The 20,979-nt window shown below is 42.1% G+C and overlaps 1 protein-coding gene across 4 annotated transcripts in view; it reads right to left on the bottom strand.

Moving 5' to 3' along the window:
• Window positions 1-525: 525 nt before the first annotated feature.
• The window catches only part of PEAK1 (pseudopodium enriched atypical kinase 1), a 253,250-nt gene continuing 232,796 nt past the window's right edge, over window positions 526-20,979 (bottom strand). For all 4 annotated transcript variants that reach the window (XM_045532723.1, XM_045532711.1, XM_045532740.1 and 1 more), the window contains 2 exons: window positions 18,533-19,278; window positions 526-3,059 (listed from right to left, as the gene is read on the bottom strand). In XM_045532723.1, the coding sequence (XP_045388679.1) occupies window positions 1,896-3,059; window positions 18,533-19,278 (1,910 nt within the window). In that variant the 3' untranslated portion in view covers window positions 526-1,895. The remainder of the gene's footprint in view (window positions 3,060-18,532; window positions 19,279-20,979) is intronic.

Below are 20,979 nucleotides of genomic sequence, written 5' to 3'. Positions count from 1 at the left end.
TTCTCTTAGAAGAAAAAAATAAGAGCACAATAAAATACATTCTTCTCCTTTCTTGATCCTCTTTGATATAGGTGAATCACATGAAAGGCTGGTAAAAATGTTAAAAGTTTAAAAAATTTTCCAAGGCCACTAATGTGCTATCTAAGTAATACTGCACAACCAGTCCTGGCTTTAAGAAAACTCTGTGCTGGCAGGTGAGGGGCCCCAGGGCTCCCTCAGCGACCAGGAGCAGAGAACACGTCTGTCAACCCCACCACAGGTTGCTCCCGCAGAGGCCTGGCCTTCCAGCATGCATGTGCACGCACACATGGACACACAAGTGTACACACACACACACACTGTTCGAGTGACTCTTGGGATTTCAAGGTTGAAGTAAACAGATACTCACAGTTTTGAATAAAATAAGCATGAGCACACACACACACACATACACACACACACACACCAGTGGAAGGAACACTCATCTCTTAGCGCAAATATGTGCCAAGGGAAGAAGGGGAGGGTTTCTGTGGATCTCGCTTCAGGTGAAGTTGTAACATAAACACTGTAATATACAGCTAAAAAAATACATACAAAAATTGCACATATATCCATAGGAGAGGAGCACAGACTCCGCACCCGGTGAACAGCTCTCAGTCACCTGCCTCAGCAACCTAAATCCCCGTGAGCTGTCCTCAGAGCCATCTGAGAGAGAGCGAGGTGCCACCTACACAGGGGGGCAGTCTCTCTAGGAGAGGGCATCATTCTGAGGTGAGCAGTCTCATCAGTGGCCTTGGTCCTCTCCCCTGCCTTATGGCCATTCCCAACAGCCCGTTTCGCTGTGCCCTCAAAGGCCATCTTAGAGCTCAACTGACAGCCATTTCATTCAGGGCTGCTGATTATACTTGGTAGACGAGTTGACACTGGCTACCGGTGGAAGGGACCTGGCCAATTACTGCTTGGGGGAAACTGTGATCCAGTGCTGACAGCTTTGACAATAATCACAGAATGGTACTTTAAAGTCTGTTCCCTGATGGCCCCTAGAGAATTGCACATGCAAGAAAATCATCTCATGTCCTGCCAGCTATTTATAAGCTCTGAACTGCACTCCACCCTGCTGAGGCATTGGTGACACCACCTCAGGTCAGCTCTGTAATGGGCCACAAGTGGCTGATAAATCCAAACTTCCTTGGCAAGTGAGGACAGAGTAGAGGTGAAAGAGAATCAGCCAGTGGCAGCAGAGGGGAGACTATTAGGGCTGTCTTCCATGCAGTGCACACACGTATAGATAACAGAAATGGAAACAGGTCTGTGACCCAAGGGATAGGAACTCTCCTTTTCTTTCTACTACCTGCTGAAACAGAAGATAGAGGCCCCGGTAGCCGAAACTGGGCTGATGCTAAGGACGGCAGTTCTGCCTGGTAAGAGTCAGTTACTGATACCTTAAAGGAAGAAAGAGTCTGTCGTGAGAGCTTACTGGACGCTGGTAGAAATTGGTTAAGTCTGTCTATTGCTAGTGAGAATAAAATACTTGGTGCTAAAAAGACAGGAGATATTCAGAATTATGGAGGAACTGGACAAAGCTCACTGGTTCACTGAGTTCACAGCAAAGGAGCTGTCTCTTCAAGGATGTACATTCTCATTTTTTTTTTCCTGTATTTATGGACTATCAGGATGGAAGGTGTTTCAGGGGAGGGCAACTGCACATTTGTGGTTTAATTTCTGTAAAGTTAAGACAGACTCAGCTTCTCACTTGATTTGGAGTTCTGAATAACCTTTCTGAATGGACCCACTTGCTCATGGACAGAAGATTTCTCTCTCTTCTTTCCTTGAATTCTGTGTGAGTATTAGGAAGGGGAAGTATGTGGGTGACATGAAGAAGGTGAAAATGTAGTAAAAGCAGCATCCGGGACACATTAACGATGTTGCAGGATTTTCACAATACAACTGAGGGAGTCTGTGGTGGCAAAGGCCAAATACTGAGCACAAAGCCAGTCCTCAAGGCTGACCCCACCCTCCCTGTCCAGGGACTTCTCAGCAAACTTGATCATCAGCAGTGTTCGCTTGATGTCCAGCCAGTTTTGGAGCAGGCTGTTCCTCTGCACTAGGCTGGGGGAGGCGGTGAACGTCTGGAAAAGATCTTCCCGGGGGCCCCAGAGCAGACACTGGAGGATGCCTTTGGCGTCTGAAATGAGGATCCTCTCGGAAGGGTTGGGGTTCAGGAGGCAGCTGGCCAGCTGCTGCAGGCCCCGGGAGTAGGGGGAGCGGAGCGGGATGCGGGGCAGGTCTGCTCGCGTGTACTCCTTCTCCTTCAGCTCTGGGTTCTCATCGAAAGGGTTGGGCAGATGCAGCATCTCGTAGATGAGGATGCCCGTCTGGAACTCATCACACTTCTTGTACTGGGTGGCGGTTATGATTTCGGGGGCGAGGCGGGACTGGTCCCGGAGGATCTCGGGGTCCACCAGATGGCTCTTCTGCTTGGCCTGAGAGAAGTTGCTCACTATAAGCCTCGTGGGACAAGATGAGGTGGGGCTGGGCTCTGCAGGCCCAAGACCCTGGGCGGTTCCCCCCGGCTGGTAGTGGACAAGCAACAGGTTCTCCAGGCGCAGGTCGCAGTGCGTGACGTGGTAGGGCTTGAGGTGTTCGAGGCCAGAGCACAGCTGTAAGAGCAGCAGACAGACTTGCCTTTCATACAGATCGGGGCTTTTCCCATGCTGGGCCAGCGAGTCTCGCACAAAGTCGGCCACAGTGAGACAGGGAACCTCTCTGGTGATGACCACAACGTGGCTTCTCTGCTTCTTGGTCGTGACCCCCTGGCTCTCTTTCAGGGATGACTCTGCTTCGGAAGAGGGCTCTGGGTTTTTCCCATCAGTTTCTCCTTTTCTCTCTTCTTCACTCTCTTCCATTTCATCCTCTTCCTTTCCAGGGGCATCGGGATCCTCCCAGGGAAGCAGACGGTTGGGGACTTCGGCAAGGAAATGACCACAGTCCTGCTGGATGTTAAAATGGACAGCCAGACTCTGCCGGACAGCCAAGCTGTGGTAATACTGCTGAGATTCTTTAGCTTTGCTCTTACAGATCTGAAAGAAGAAAGCAAATAACACAATTTAAAACTCACACTTTCAAGACCAGGCCTATGGCATTATCAAGGAGGAGCAACTGGACGGTGACAGGTTAGGAAAAAAGAATCATCTAGGGACGCCTTTAGAAAGAGTCTGGGTAGTCCCATGCCGAGTGACAGTAATAATGGCAGTCGTCATCACTCATGGCTGTCTACGTGCCAGTCTGTGCTGAGCACTTTAGTGCACCATCTCTAGTCCTCACACTAACCCTTCGGAGTAGGCTGAGGATCTAAAAAAAAGCAAAAACATGCCCAGAGTTACCACTGTGCAAACCTAAGTCCATCTAATGCCAATGCTTGCTCTTTCCACTATGCCCTGCACCTCATCTAGAAAACAGAATGACAACAAAATAATTTTTTACCTACTTTTTGAAGAGTTTTACAGCCCAGACATGCACAGCAGGCCAATAAATGGCTCATAAAGCAGACTGGAATATCTTATTTCCTCACCCATCACTCTGTGTGTCAACTTCTCATCGGTCAGGAGAGAGACATACAACTGGCCAGGTAAACTGCGGGTTTTCCTACCTTTAAGGTCATTGTGATGGTCACAACTCTGGCACTCGCAGTTCACTGGCAGGGTAGGGCATAAAGGGTTGAAAGAATCACTGGTCTGACCCAGTCAGAGCAAACCCAACATTTCAATGGCAGAATTTTGAGTTTTATGCTTTCTCTTAGCAGGCCTCATTTAACGCCCAATATTCAGGCAATAAGACCTTTTAAAAAGCACTTCATTAAGTGGTTATGGATCAAAGAAGAATTTTGTTATCAAAAACATGAGCCAAGTATTCTACATACTGTAACCACTATTGTATTTCTAGTCTTAAAGGGCTATAAAAGCAAAAAGTAAGCAAAATCACCCCCAAATCGGTTACCCCCCCTCATGCTATAGAGTGGCTGACAATGGAAGACTCAGTCTATAACCTAGTTCACAGACCATAATAGCCTGGTCTGGAGTCCCCTCCACGGCCCTGGTAGCTGAGGGACACATTCTCTACTCTTCCCCCTCAGCAGGACTACACTGCCATAATTTACAGACAGCAAAGCCTCCAGCAATCAGCACTCGCTGTAGTGTTTACACGGCCTGTTTATTACAGTAATACAGAAAAGAAGCAAACTTAAAAAAAAAGTATTTTCTAATCATTTTCATTTGAAAAGAAAAATGAACATTTTCTTACGAAGATGCAGATGGGTCTCCAGTTCTGAGCAGCAACATGTTCTGATTTCCATTCAAATAGATATTAAGAAAGAAAAAGAAGACCAAAGGCAAGGGAGTCTTGGGGGAGAACATCTCTCTCTCTCTCTGTATTTATTGTAGTTAAAGAGACCTGACATCAGTGATCAGTGCCATGGAAATGTCTGTCTGTCTGTCTGTCTGTCTATCTATCTATCTATCTACCTACCTACCTACTTAGATCTGAAAAAACTCCTTCAAGTCTTCTACCACCTATCTAATTAGTTTGAGGGTACACTAAGCATTTCTGTTTAAAGCAAACTTCTGGTCTTGAAACAGGTGCCCCCAGGCTGAGTTTAAGTTCAAGTAGTAGTATATCTTTTAGAAAATACTGTCTTTGGAAAGTTCTGAAAGGCTCATTACATTCGGTGTAATATATAATCCTATATGCTCATCAATCATAACATGTATTCTTTCTATCCTGGACCGTTGGCTGTATTTCAAATTTATGTGTCACCAAGTATTTAAAAATCCTATATTAGTCATCATTTAGTTGTACAGGAGTTGGATCCAACACGTGGCACCATTAACACCATCTCCAGTTTTAATAATTTGCTCAGCATCACATTGCCTGCTGGAATGAAAGTTCAAGGGTCCCAACTCCTCAGTCTTTGAAAACAGTCTGTCAAATACTATAGGAAGTTTAGCAGAATGAAACTGGATAGTTAAACTCTAGCTGTCACACTGCAGAAAGGATACTCACCAAGGACTTAAGAGGCCTGGGATTAAGCCTTGCCATTAGCTGTGCAGCCTTGAGCATTTGACTAATTTCCCTAGGTCTCAGTTTCCCTAATAAAGAAAACAATGTCAAGAATACTGAAACCTACTTCATAGGGCGGTTGTGAGGATTAAATGGAATCGAGTACATCTGTAAACTACAAAGTGGTACAAACGTAACACTGATAATGACTGAAACAGTTAACCTCTTGCAAATGTTAAAAGTGATACAATCTTATAGAATCCTCATATGTTTTCCAACAAAGACAGCAAGACAGAAAAATATACTTTTCTTTTGAGTCCTGACAGCCCCCTGCCATGGCAGTGAGGCTCTCTGACCACAGGTTTGAGAAAAGACAGGTAAAGAGGGACTGCTAACATTCAACACCTCCAAGCCAGTGTCACTACGTTCTGATCCAAGATAGGAAAACCTAAGGCTAGGAGAGAGAACTGTGGTTTTCACTATGCCAAATCAGGCTGAAAAAAGCTTGCCACCTTGTAGTTTAACAGTAGAGGCAGAGAAGATATTCTAATTGTGATGTTCTAATTGTATCTAGACAAACACACACACACATTTTTATAAGGTCCTCCAGAGCTTAGTGAGCAGATAAGAACCTGGATACTACAAGAGAATTTATGTTTAGCTTCACAGATCAACTTGAGATAAAGGATCAAAGTGATTTACGAAGAAGAAATGATAAATTGTTGCACCATTTGGGATGCTCTGGAGGAAAATGGTCTGCCTAGCTGAGTGGGCGGCAGGCACCTCCTTATCTCTTCATTTAATAACACATAGACAGGCTGAAGCATAACGGATCACTCTAGTTTTAAGGGCAAAGGCAAAAAGGAGAAGACTGGAGTGTAAAAGAGGAGAAAAAGAAGGATTTTAATTGGTTCATAACCATGAAAATGGTTACAACCCAAACACAGACGTATGGAGATTTCCATAATAGGATTTCACATGATGGGTATCTCATAAATCTTTATTATGGAGCCTGCAATGATGTTAATTTAGGTAGGAGTATTATATTATTCTATGCACCACATACTAGCCATTTTTCAAATATTAATAACTTGACTCCTTTAGTTTTTTAAGAAACTCAAAATGACCTGACTTCAGATGATAAATTTCTAATCCAAAAGTTATTTCAGAAAACAAGCCACTCTTTTCAGAACAAATGGACATGGTCATTCTGCCAGCTTTTTTTTTTCTTTTTCTTTTTTTCCTTCTTCCCTTACCCAGAATTTTCTCTATGAGGGATCAAAGTAACTTTCTCTTGTCCTCTCATTTTCATTTATCTTTCTTGAAAGGAATTCACATTCCTTCTTTATAAAGGGTAGCTGGCATGAACCAGAGGAATCTCGAGAAAGATTCATTACCTGAAAAGAATGATTTCTGCAGGACTCCTAGGCTCCCCCAAATTTTAAAACAGGAAAAAAACTAGAGTGGAATGATCCCATATCTTCATGTAAGATTCCTTTTCCTAATGGGAGAAAAGGCACCTCATGTTTGTTTTGGCTATGTTTGGGAAAACTTACTTAAAATAATGCCAGTTTTGGCAGATTCTGTGCTGTCTGCATTTTTTCTGAAAGGGAAGAAAAATACTATGAGAGCCTGAGCCACAGTGACACTAGAGGGAGCTGCAATATCAATATCCAGCAGTCATTTACTCGTAAACTGCAGCAGAACAAAACCAGTCTGGTGAAGGTTGAATCTTCTTGTAAAGTATACCACAGGGCCTCTTTCTGCACAAGTGTTTGGTTCTATAAAGGCGGCAATGCCAAATTTGTGCAAAGGGAACTCTTCATGTGACGAGCATACGCAGGAAGAGAAGCCTGTCCTGGACCCCGGTGGCTCTCGCCCGCTTGCCCACTCAGGGCACGCCTGCTGGAGCTACTTCTCCAAAGGAGTCAGTCAGAGCGACATCAAAAGAGACAGCCAGTCAGCTGGTAGGTAGATACTCACCAATGTGAACAACATGCTGTTGCAAAAACAGAGGCTGGAGGGGAAATCGGGTACTTGTCTGGGTTAATAAAGATCAGTGAAGACAGAGAATGGGAAAGAGAAATACCGATTCACATCAACTGAGCAGTCGAGTAAGTATCTGATGGTTCCTCAGCACCTCCCATCTGTAAGACACAGCATCCTGAAGCAATCTGACCAGATTCCGAAATACAGGCAGTGGGGACCCTTCAACCCCTGACAAATCATCTACTGGAAAATGGAAACAAAACAAAACCAAACCCAATAACCATGCCTTCCAGAATCAGAGCCAAATGACCCTCTCCTGAAACCTCAGAACCAGAACAAAGCACACAGTACTTGCACACACCCGATCCTAGCAGGGAAACAGCTCAGCAACGGTTCCCCAAGCATACCGGAAAAGTTTAATTCCAAACATTCATTTTGGTTCAGGGGATCATTTTCTGTGTTGCTCATGGCAACTGCTCTGCATACCTTTGAGGTAAATTTGCCGTTATAAAGCATTTATGTTTGTAATAACCCCAACCTAGACAGCTAACTTCTAAAAAGCAGACTGTGGGGGGCTTTGACTGTCAAGCCCCATTCCAAGCAGCCAGGGAGGAGAAGACAGAGCTATGTGTCTGGTGCTACTGACCCTTTCAGAACACCCACAATGCCTGGGACCTATGAAGAGGACGTGAATCTTGCTGCCCTTTCAACAAGTGATATTCAGTTTAAGACAACAAAGTAGGATGCAGGGGGAAAGGTGGACATTGGGCAAAATTAAATGGCATGACTATGGAATCAATCAGTTGTTGAATGCCACGGTATTATCCATTCTTTTTCACTTGACCCTTCTTCCCAAAGGTTCCTTGAAGTGCTGGTGTTTGGAGGGTCTCTTTTCCATCCTGATTTTTCACTGACACATTCCTTCTGGCAAGCTAGCTCATGGCTTCAGATATCTTGGATACACTGCTGACTTTCACATGTACATTTATAGCCCACAGTTGTCTCCAACTCTTCTTCCCACCAAACCCACTGCACTCTCAGTGTTCCCGCTCTCGATGCATGGCTGTTAGCTGCCCCAGCATCTGAATAAACCAAATTCATTCTGGATCTCTTACATCTTCACTACCTATATCTAATCAATTACCAACTCCTATTGATTTTGCTCCTAAATAACTTGCAAATTATCCTCTTTTCTCCATCTTCATTGCCATCGTCATCATTTGCCTGGACTACCACAAACGCTTTCCTTCTGGTTTTCCTACGTCTCACATGATTCCCTTCAAATACATCTTCCACGTGGCCAGAGAGCCATCTTTCAAAAAAAAAAAAAAATCCACTATCTCTTGCCTATTTCAACTTCCTAGTGGCTCCCCATTATCCTCACAGGATAAAGTCCTGGTCTCACCTCCCTTTCCAGTCTTGTTTCCTATGTCTTTTCCACTTGCTCTTACTATACTGAACTATCTGCAGCCAGCCCCCTGCTCCTGCCCTCCAGGGGTTCTGCTTGGGGGCCCTCTTCAACCCTCACCTATCTGCCTGAGGGGTTCCTACTCATCCTTTCAAAGCCTTTCTCAGGTGTTACTTCTGTCCAGAGAGGACGTGCTAAAGACTCTAAACTTCCTTTCTGTGTTACTTCTATATCTTGCACATGTCTCTATTATTGCAGTCCTCACACTTTTTGTCTGTCTTAAGAGCAGATACTCGAATCTTTAGGGCCCAACACAGAGCAAGGCACATAGTACATGTTCAATATGTCTGTAAAAAATTCTGAGAAAAGGCCACGTCTGATTCAGTGTGGCCATAGGGTTTATTTACTCAGACCAGGTATAATATATGAACAGCTTTTATGAAACAGATGGAAGTTGGCAAGGTGATAGGGAGGGGCAATGGCAGACAAATCTGAATAACAAAGACTCATGAATGACCTGACTATGCAAATGAGTAAAATCTGATCAATAAGGGCTGTCATGCTGAGTCCAGGCTGCCTGGAGGCTCACTGATTTTGCACAGCACAAAACCACACACAATGACATGGCTCTTCATCACACTCTATTCAATTTTCTCTCCTTTTCCCCAAAACAAAGCAATAATTACAAAATACAGGACTCTTCAAAATTATTCTACATTAGCTTTTATTTTCCCATCATGGGCCCAGTGTGCCTTCAGCCTACTTCCAGTTTATCAGCAGGGAATCTCATTTCCATCTCATTTTGCAGTGCCTCAGTGAACCTTAAGTGAGATGGATATCGCAGGAAATGAATTGTAGACGGACAAAAATGAGAAACATTGAAGATCACACGTATCATACCATATGTGCTACTTTGTTACATTACACAAAAGCACAACTGCAAGGGAGCAAGCTCCTGCAGAATGAAAACCTGCAACTTCTACATGGATACCCAGTACTTGGTACTACCTCACTGTAAGAATACAGGCTGATTACTGACTGACCTCAATTCCTTGATCTGCCTAGGAGGAGTATTGCTTTACTTGCTGCTACAGAGCTAAGACCCACATACTCTCAATGCTGTTACAACTGTATTCAAAATAGACTAAATGTTTAATATATAAAATGCTATCTGGGCCCAAAGTACTCAGGACTCCATTTTGTAGGAATCTTCTATGAGACCTGTCAGGTAGGTCAGGTAATTTACAGCTTGAATTGTTGCAAAAATGTTCATGTGCCCGAGAAACCTGTTTCAGACCTTAGAAGAGAAATTCAAGACAGCAACTGTATAAGATTTTATCATTTTATTTGTGACATACTCACCAAATCTTTTCATTCTCCTACTCAGCATGTGGATCAAAAGAAAATCACTTGTGTTCCTGAGCCAATAATTTAGGCTAACAGAATGTTGCCCTGGATGTTCACACTAGAGAAACTGAGGCACAGAGAAGTTCAATAACCAGCTCAGGGCTCAGATTAAGAATTCAATTAATTTGAATTCCAACTTGTGATTCTCAACTATAGCCTCTCACTTCATTAATTAAAGCCATAGTTACCTTTTCCCACTGGAAAATTCATCTTGACTCCAGGTTTACATGAGCACCCAAAACCTCTCCCTTCTAAACCAATTACCATTTGAGACTCTTAGGCTCTTCTGTGTGCACTGAGCCCTGAAACTAAAGGACGCTACCCTCAGATGGCTACAAGTATGTGTGGCTGCCTGCTGATCACTTTCTGTAAGGTTTCAATGTTAGAAATATTTATGCTGAATGATGAAAGTGGAAGCGGTTTCCCCTCTAGTTTTTTCCTTACCACTAAGCCAATATTTAATAGCCTATGTATGTAGTCTGAACAAGTTGTAAATTCCTACTAATCACAGTTATTCTTGTAATGCTTTTTCATTTGGTGTCTTGCTTTCTCAGCATCCACCCAAATGAGATACACGAACACTCTGGAGTCAAAAATGCAATAAAAGATGCTGGTCTCCAAAGTTTACCTCTACTTAATTTTGAGTTTTTTTTTTCTTTGAGATAAGATTTTGCTGTCACCCAGGCTGGAGTACAGTGGCATCATCAAAGCTCACAGCAACCTCAAACACCTGGGCTCAAGGGATCCTCCTGCTTCCACCTCCTGAGTAGCTAGGACTGCAGGCGTGCACCACCATGCCCAGCCGATTTTTCTATTTTTTTGTAGAGACGGGGTCTTGCTCTTGCTCAGGCTGGTCTTGAACGAACTCCTGGCCTCAAGTGACCCTCCTGCCTCGGCCTCCCAAAGTGCTAGGATTACAGGTGTGAGCCACCATGCCTGGTCTATTACAAACTTTTAATAAGATTCTGGCATAGCTGAAAGAAAGGAAGCAGCCTCACAATTGTAATAGGGAAGTGTACATCTTCACTGAATTTTGCACACTCTGTGCTCGAGAACAAAACCTGGATTATTAATACTTTAGAAGGAGAAGATGTCTACCACCCCAACTTTGGAACTGTTGGAAAAATAACTCAGAAATTTGTACTTTTTGCTTATGTGAAATTTTTAGCATCTTCTTCAAAGTAACTTCATCCAAATTTTCTATATGGTCTTACAGGGCAGCATTTGTTGTAAAATGATCTCACGAGAGCAGTGAAAAACAAAAAGTCCCAGTAAGCCTGAGCCATAATTTTACTCACCTGTACATCCTGCTCCTAGACAACCCTGTGGCATGGCAGGGCCAGTTTACTGACTCAGGTATGATACAGTAGGAAAGGTTTTATCTAGGAGTCAGGAGGTATCCTGCCATGAAGCTGATGTCCCTATGCAAAAGTGACTGTTCCTCTCTGGCCTCAGTTTCCTCCTTTGTAGAATAGTGGAGGCCCTTCTAAAATTGACTTAGTCTACTGTGAAGATTATGTGTTTGGTCAGTGGCTACCCAGATTCTTTGAAAGGGAGAAAAAGCTAGGTAGACTTTATTTAGAGAACAGGGAAGTTAAGTTCATGTTTAAGTTTATGCTAAGTTCTATTTAAAGAGCAGGGAAGTTAAATTAAGGGCTGGAGGCCAGCCAATATGCAGCCCACAGAGACAGATGGTCCAATCTGTTGGGTGGTGGCTTGCCAAATCATGATGAGAGGATAAAAGAAAACACGGGGCTGGGTGAGGTGGCTCATGCCTGTAATGCTAGCACTCTGGGAGGCTGAGGCAGGAGGATCGCTTGAGGTCAGGAGTTTGAGATCAGCCTGAGCAAGAGAGAGACCCTATCTCTACTGAAAATAGAAAAATTAGCTGGGCATGGTGGCACGCACCTATAGTCTCAGCTACTTGGGAGGCTGAGGCAGGAGGATTGCTTGAGCCCAGGAGTTTGAGGTTGCAGTGAGCCATGATGACACCACTGCACTCTAGCCAGGGTGACAGAGTGAGACAATGTCTAAAAAACAAAACAAAACAAAACAAGAACACATAGGCACTTTCTAGGCACATGAGAGAAAAGGATGGAGAAATAAATAACTACCATTTATTAAATGCTTAACTTTGTGCCAAATGATGCTCTGAGCACTATATACATCACTATGTATACTTTAACTCCTGAGATTTTTAACAATGGCTTTGAAAAGAATGAAATATTTTTTCCATTTTACAAATGAAGACACTATACATAGAAAAGGCAGGTAACTGAGCCAAGGTAACACAGCTACTATGTAGGTAAAGCACAAATCCAATTTAAATCCAGATCTGTCTGACTTAAAAGCCTGAATTCTTAACCACTTTGTCAAAAGTACTCAAATGTTGTATACAGGAACTATGTAGGGATGTTTGCTACAAATGCAGTTTCCAAGGCTTTACTGCCAGCAATGCTGATTCTGCAGGTATGGAATAGGGCTGAGAAAATGACATTATGAGGACCCCTCAGGTGATTCTGAAATAGGTCACCAGCAAATCACAATGCAGAAATTTTTTGTTGTATCATACTGCCTCCCAGGAGAAGAGCAGTCCAGACAGAGGAACCAGTGTGTGCAAAAGCCAGGTATTGTAAAACAGGAGCTATTTATAATCTGTGCTAGAGGATGGGATGACAGAAATGAATAACTGAGGATACCTGCCTTCAAGCAGCTCAGGGTCAAATGATCCCAAATCTCTAATTCTTCAGGTTTTTTCCCATTGAAAAAGACATTATAACATCATTTTTTTTAAGAAATCAAAATCACCTATAATTACCACCACTCTAACATAGAAATTATTTGAATATTACCATTTTGTAGGTCAATTTTTAAAAAGTAATGATCATACTATTTGGTATTCTGTTATTTTCATGTGATAAAAAATGTTTTTCATAATTTTATATAATCTTCATAATTACCATTTTAATGGTTGCAAACATTCCACTGGGTTGATATGCCATAACTATTAAATTGTTTCCTTAATATCAGGCACTTAGTTTATTTCCAATTTTTGGCAGTACTTAAATTCTTGAGGCTGTTAGCATTTTGTAGCTTTCTCTCATGATTTTAAGGAAAAAAAGATGCTTACATCTTTGAAATAATGAGAAAGAAAATATCTAAGTGCAGAACCTATCTAAATATGCTCAAGCTAATGCCTAATATTAAAGAATAATAGTGAATAATCTATAGAATGTTGAGCAGTAATTTTCCATTATTGTTAGTAACAATAATGCATTATTTTATTTTATATGTACTTTATAGTTTATAAAAGCAGCTTCACTATATAAACACATGTATTATAACAATCTTATGAGGTAGGTAGGGCAGTTAGTATCCACTGATGTGAAAACCAAGAGAGGTTGCATGACTTGGTTAAAATTACAGCCAGGCGCAGTGGCTCATGCCTGTAATCTTAGCACTCTGGGAGGCCGAGGCAGGTGGATCGCTTGAAGTCAGGAGTTCGAGATCAGCCTGAGCAAGAGCGAGACCCCATCTCTACTAAAAAAATAGAAAGAAATTATCTGGCCAACTAAAAATATATACAGAAAAAAATTAGCTGGGCATAGTGGCACATGCCTGTAGTCCCAGCTACTTGGGAGGCTGAGGCAGAAGGATCGCTTAAGCCCAGGAGTTTCAGGTTGCTGTGAGCTAGGCTGACGCCACAGCACTCACTCTAGCCTGGGCAACAAAGCAAGACTCTGTCTCAAAAAAAAAAAAAAAAAAAAAAAAAATTACACAGCAATAGCTCCAGAACTTGGACCCAGGTTAGCTGACTCCAAAGCTCTTTATTTTGTACTGTGATGTCTTTTAGTTTAAGAGCAATACAAATCATAAAGCTATTAATGTTGAATGAAGATTAGAAGAAATATGAGAGAGGAAAACCCTCAAATCCAGGAAAAGTCCTGGATTTTACAACAAAGACAAACACAACACTTGCTGTAGACTGACTTGTGCCCCCCCAACCATTTGTATGTTGAAGCCCTAACCTCCAGTGTTACTGTATTTGGAGATGGGGCCAAACAAGGAGGTAATTAAGGTTAAATGACATCATAAGAGTGGGGCCCTGATAGAACAGGATTAGTGTCCCTATAAGAAGAGAAGTGCGCACATGCTCTCTCTCTGCACAACGTGAGGACACAGTGAAAAGGCAGCTATCTTTAAGCCAAGAGGAGAGCCCTCACCAGAAACTGAATGAGCCAGAACCTTGACCTTGGGCTTTCCAGCCCCTAGAACTATGAAAATAAAAAGATATAACTTTTTTTTTTTTGTTCTTCTGGAGACAGAGTCTCACTCTGTTGCCCCAGGTAGAGCGCAGTGGCATCATTGTGGCTCACAGCAACCTCAAACTCCTGGGTTCAAATGATCCTCCTTGCCTCAGCCTCCCAAGTAGGTGGGACTACAGGCACATGCCACTGTGCATGGCTAATTTGAGTCTTGTGCTCCTGACCTCAAGTGATCCTCCCTCCTCAGCTTCCCAGAGTGCTAGGATTACAGGCGTGAGCCACTGTGCCTGGCCAGTGTGTATTGTTTAAGCCATTCAGTCTATGGCATTTTGTTATGGTAGCCTGAGCAGACTAAGACTGAGATTTTGATACTGAGATGTGGGGTAGCACTGTAAAAATATTTAAAAATGTAGACGCTGCTTTGGAACTGGGTAGAGGCAGGAAGAGCTTTGAGATGCATGCTAGAAAAAGCCCAGATAACTATAAACAGACCATTGCTAGAAATATTGATGTTAAGGGCAATTCTAGTGAGGTCTCTGAAGGAAATGAACATGTTATCTGAAACTAGAGGAAAGGTGATCCTTGTCATAAAGTGACAAAGAACTTGGCTGGACTGTGTTCTAGCGTTTTGTGAAAGACAGAACTTGCAAGAGATGAAATGGGATTTCCAGCTGAGGAAATTTCTAAGCAAAGTGTTGAAGGAGTGGCTTGGTTCCTCCCGACTGCTTATAGTAAAATGAAAAAGGAGAGAAATGAACTGAAGAGGAAATTGTTGAGCAAATGGGAACTAGAATTTGGAGATTTGTAAAATTCTCAGTCTACTCTATCCATATTGTAAAAAATGTGAAAGCCAGATCTGAAGAGAACACCAAGAGTGTGGCTAAACAATCGTTTCATTAAGAGAAAATGGGCTGGGCATGGTGGCTCACACATGTAATCCCGGCACTTTGGGAGGCCAATGTAGGAAGATTGTTTGATGCCAGAAGTTTGAGACCAGCCTGGGCAACATAGCATAACCCTGTCTCTATTTAAAAAAAGAAAAAGCAAAATGGTGTGACTTAATGGACTTAATCAGCCATCTCAGCAGAAGCCACGAATAGGGATGGGATTATATCAGCAAAGGCACTACCAGTTTAAACTAGAAAGGACAAAGTGGGATGGAATGAAGGAAGGCTGGTGAACTGTTAGACCATAGAGCTATTTGGCTGATAACATGTAACTGTTCTTCAAAGAAAGGGAAGAATGACTCTGAAAGTGACACTGAGACCTCAGGGCTGCTGTTCCTACCACAAGCCCAGTGGGCAAGGCTGGTCCATCCTTGGTTCCAAAGGGTGAGGCTGCCTCTCTAGATTTGGAGGGCCAGGATGTGTGGGACCAGTGCCTCCGTGGTGGGGCTGCCCTGCACAACCATGGTGGTGATGCTGCCACCCCAGTGAGCTGGAGGGCAGAGTATCCAACCAAAGAGGATTATTCTTGGGCCTTGAGATTTAATAAAATTTGACTTGCCAGGATTTAAAATTGCTTGGGACCTATCCTTCCTTCCTTCTTTCCTTCTGATTTCTCCCTTTTAGAACAGGAATGTCTACCCTATGCCTATTCCCAGTTGTATCTTAGAAACACATAATTTGCCTGGTTTCACATGTTCATAGATAGGGAGGAATTTCTCTCACGACGAATCATACCTTGAATCTCACCCATATCTGACTTAGATGATATTTAGATGAGATTTTGACCTCTGACTTCAGAGTTGATGGTAAAATGAATGAGACTTTTGGAGCTATTGGGATGTGTTTTGCATGCAATCAGGACATGAATTTGGAGGGGGTGCTAAGGGCTGAATGCTATGGACTAAATTATATCTCCCACAAAATTCATATGTTGAAGCCCTAACTTCCAGTGAATGTATTTGGAGACAGGGCTTACAAAGAAGTAATTAAGGTTGAATGAAGTCATAAGGGTAAGGCCCTGATACAGTAAGATTGGTGTCTGCATAAGAAGAGATACCACAGCTTGCGCTCCCTCTCACTTTCTTCCCCACTTCTTGCCATGTGAAAGCAAGGAAGAGAGCCCTCAACGGAAGCCAAATAGGCTGCAGCTGTGATCTGGGACTTTTCAGCCTCCAGAAACAAGAGCTATTCAAGCCATCCAGTCTACAGTATTTTGTTATGGCAGACCCAGCAAACTAAGATAACACACAAAGTAAAGATTTTAGTACTCTAAGACTGCAGTGGATTTGGTATTTAAGGAGTAGGGGTAGTATCCTTTGGCTTTTAAATTGCTAAATTCTACCACTGATTTCCTTCTGCAACATTTTAAAGACCTTTTAGTCTCTTTAAGAGACAGTCATACTGTTAGAGTACTCTAAATTCAATTAGTATAGGAAGAGATATTTTCAGAAGACAAACAGAAAAAAGAATTTTTGTGTGGGCCAACTGCTGGTTTCTTTTGCTTATCTCTGCCAAGGTGGGGTTCACAAGGCCCTAGTAGTTTAGTAGTTTATTCCTCTAACGCTGTACAATCAATTGGGCACTTTTGGAAGCACAAGAGGGTCTTCAAAGAGACATTTATATTCAGCATTTAGCGTAAAACATCTTTTCTCAAACCTGCCAACGACCCCCAGTATATAACCACTTGCCACCTGTTCTTTGGAGATTGCTTTTGCATCATTACAAGCAAAGAAATCAATATCAGACCATTGATTTGGGAAGGAGACAAGATTGCACGGCAATAATACATAAAGTTAGTCAAGCCCTACTTCTCAATTGTTTTGAAAGAACAGACAGTTCAGTGCCCCTTTCTGAAATAGGTACTCATCCTGCATTGGTGATCTTGTAGCAATAAAGGCCCAAGATAGCTAAAGGCACCATAATCCCAATTGATGTAACAGCTCTCAAGTGCTACAGAGAATCTCAAAATGCCTTGTTAGACTCGATAGCAATGTATTAACTCAAATCCAGATCCCCGCTCTGTAGTTTACTCCTCAGTTTAATTTAAAAAGTGTGGGCTGGAGCACAGGGTCACTCTACCAGTGCCACCAGACAGTCAAGTAGTGTGGGTACTCCAGCTGCAGAGAGCAGCTAGTTGAAGGTCTGTTCCAAACATATATTCTGTCTTGATAGACAGGTAAGGCCAATCTTTTACCTTATCCATTAATTTACTAAGATACCATCTGGTCCTTCTAAGCCAAATTAACATGTAAAAGTCACTTAGATATGTTAATTGGTTTTGAACCAGTGAATAGAATAAGTAAAAAGGGACTAAGGGAATGGAGAACATTACCTTAAGTTTACACAGAGCTTTGTATTTTTCAAAACCCTTTCACATGCATTATCTCACTTGATCCTCACCTCAATCCCATAGAGTAGATGGATTATCCCTGTAAACATCTGAAAAAGGAGGAAATTGAGGCTCAAAGACTGTTACTCTCTTAAAGTAACCTAGGGAAGAAGAAAGTGGATAGTGAAAGAAATAAACCTTATCGGGGACATTTTGTTCTCTTTTAATCAAACAACAGCCTCATAAGATGGGTACCATTATTGACAAAGCTACAGAGTGAGAGAGCTAGGATCTGAACCCAAATCTTTTGGACTTAAAAGTCCACGCCTTATTTGTTATGTTGATGAAACCTATGGCTTACTGTTACAGTAAATATAACTGGGCAAGAATTCTTGATATCAAGAGTTTTAGCTGTCTTGAAGCAGTGGGTTGTCTGGAAAGAGCAATACACACGTAAGAAATTAATAAGCAACATAATGGACAAAGTGCAATTACGAAGTCAGAGATATCTGTGTTTAAAACTACTGCTTGCCAGGTGTGTGACCCTAAGCAAGTTAGCTTACCTCTCTGAGCCTTCATTTTCCTCATCTGTCAAATGGAGAAAAAGATCTTAACTTCCTAAGGCTGATGAGAAGATTAAATTACATAACATAAAATTCCTGGCATATCAACAAATATTGATTATCTTCCTCTATAAAAATGTTTCTCTAGAAGCCTGAGGAGTTATAGAGTAGGGTAGACAAGAGTCTCTTATTTGGTAGAGAATAAAGACAGAAACATGGAGTGAAAGGTACATAAAAGACTTCATTTTTATAGGTAGCCCTTAGAAATAGCTGCAGCTCAAGGATTATCTACTTTAAGAAGACTTCTTTGACTTCTAGAGTTTGTGTTAAGGTCCTTCCAAGCTCCTACAGAATTCTTGTTTAACTACATCCTTGCATGTGGTATGCTGTTGTAACTCTGTCTCTTTACACGTCTGTTTTCTCCTCTAAATAGTAAATAAGCCCCTGCTTATAACACTCTCTGGTCTAAGGTAGATGCTCAATATTTGCAGAATGGAGGAATACAGGAAAGAAAGGAGGAAAGAGGAATGGCTCCAACCCAATAATAGCGTGTTGGTAAGATTAAAATGAGATTTATAATATTTTCTTACCTTGACTGCATAGTTATTAAGTGGATCTTTTGCGTATGAAGCAGTGTAGTAAACTGCATCACCTGCCTCACAACATGGTTTGTCGCTGGTTAGCCTGAAGTCCGACCAGCTATCCACCCCAAAACGGAGCTGGTCCTTCTGCCCAGCCATGAAGAGGTCTTCGCATTTAATAGCCAGTTTCTTCAAGGCATCTGTATGAAGGCTTCGGATTTTACCCACGACTTCCTCCCGATTCTCAAGTCCTCGATAAAGTGCTTGTCTTTGTGGCTTCTGAATGCCTCGGCCCGGCCTGCAAGAGGGACCACGCCGGCTGGACAAGGACTCCATGCTGTTGGAAAATCTGTCCTTAATACTGAGAGTGGTTAAGCTGGAGATGCTATTTGCTGCTGAGGGGACAGGTCTCTCTTTGTGCAAAGGTCTCTCCAAGGAATCACAAGACTCAATGTCCAGTCCCTTGAGTTCACAGCTGATGGAAGAGCCAGCACTGCTGGCGTCCCAGTTGGGGTCGATATCATAGGTGGGATTAGCCAGGACACACAGACTACTTTCCATGGATTTCTGGAGGTCTTTGGAGATCGGTTCTGTATTGGCTCTGATGATCATCTTCTTTGGCAGTGGGGGTGGTGTGGGTTGGGAAGCATTAGGTGCTTCTTGGTCTGTTTTTCCCCCAAAGGCAATGGTATCATCCAAAGCTCCCTTGGGCTGCCGTGGATGCTTGGGAGGTATCATGGCTGCTCTAGATTGCCCTGCATTATTTTAAAAGAAAGAAAAAAAAAAGAGAATAATTAAAGTTTTCAATCTCATTTCATAATTGAAACTTGAACAGAAATGGGTGAAGTAGCCATAGGAATGTCAGAATTAGTCAATGCTTTAATTCAAAATGGGAAAAGAAAACAACCAAAGAACAAATACCTAAACATGGAAGGTATAAGTCCAAGAAGTGGTGGGAGCAACAAATATGCATGATGTCCCAGCATTTCTTTGCCAGAGAAACAGGGTACTAGTTTGGGGGATGGGCTTTGTTTTCAAAAAGGAATCCAGATTTTCCAGTCCTGCTCCCCAGACTGCTGTATTCACCACACCAGAATACTGTGGAATGACGGACACTCAAATATATTTGCATTGTTACAGAGTAGAGATGATAGCATTGTGGATAAAGAAAATACTTGGGAGCATTATTAAAAACAGAATTGAAACTAGAAATGAAACCATTAAAGGCTCAGAAGATACTATTCTGTTCTTATACTTGTCCTTTTACATATATCTATATATGTGTATAGATATATCACTTGTCATGTATATAGCATTTTCCAACACACGAATACGATTTCATAAGCCATGTTATTTTATTTCACTATGGATTCTGGCATTGCTTAAACTGGTCTATTTGTAAGATTCCAGTTACTTTGGCAAGGGGAACAGTGTATATGAGCAGTCAACTGCTGTTCCAAATAGTCATTCACAAACTCTTAAATGATTCTATTTTGGGGGGCATATATACTGTGATTTAAGAGATGCTACTTTTGAATATCTTTTACAAGTCCTAGTTAGAGAATCACTCGTGTCTGCTTAGTTTCTAGCATTTATGCTTAGAAGAAGACAAAACATGTATGTGTTTGATTACACCTCAGGACTTATTGTATGATAGGGAGGGGACATTATTTTTTAATTTTTTTATTTCAGCATATTACTGGGGTACAAATATTCAGGTTACATATATTGCCTTTGCCCCACCTGAGTCAGAGCCCCACCTGAGTCCATCCCCCAGACAGTGCTCACTGCATCCATTAGGTGTATATATACCCATTCCCTCCTCTCCCCCAACTGCCTGACACCTGATGAATGTTACTACTATATGTGCATTTAAGTGTTGATCAGTTAATACCAATTTGACGGTGAGTACATGTGATGTTTGTTTTTCCATTCTTGTGACACTTCACTTAGTAGAATGGGTGCCAGCTCTATCCAGGATAATATAAGAGGTCACCATTGTTTTTTGTGGCTGAGCAGAACTCCATGGTATACATATATCAAATTTTATCAATCCATTCATGTATTGATGGGAACTTGGGTTGTTTCCACATCTTTGCAATTGTGAATTGTGCTGCTAGGACATTATTTTTTAAAGACAGAGAAAAATATCATGAAACTTCCATAAAAGTTACTAAAATTAGTCATATTATTAAGATGAGACTTCTACTCAATGATTTCAGAGTTAGAGCATAATGTTCTGTTATGTGTTGAATTATATCCCCCCAAAAGGTATGTTGAAGGTCTAACCCCTGGTACCTGTGAATATGACCTTATTTGGAAATAAAGTCTTTGTAGATGTGATCAAGTCAAGATGAAGTCATTAGGGTAGGCCCTAATGCAATGACTGGTGTATTTATAAGAAGAAAAAACACCACATGAATACAAAGACACACAGGGAGAACACCATGTAATGG

Source organism: Lemur catta, chromosome 1 (genome assembly GCF_020740605.2).
Source record: "Lemur catta isolate mLemCat1 chromosome 1, mLemCat1.pri, whole genome shotgun sequence".
Classification (NCBI taxonomy): Eukaryota; Metazoa; Chordata; class Mammalia; order Primates; family Lemuridae; genus Lemur; species Lemur catta.
Note: the sequence above shows the minus strand (reverse complement) of the source record. Positions and strands in the feature narration are given on the sequence as shown.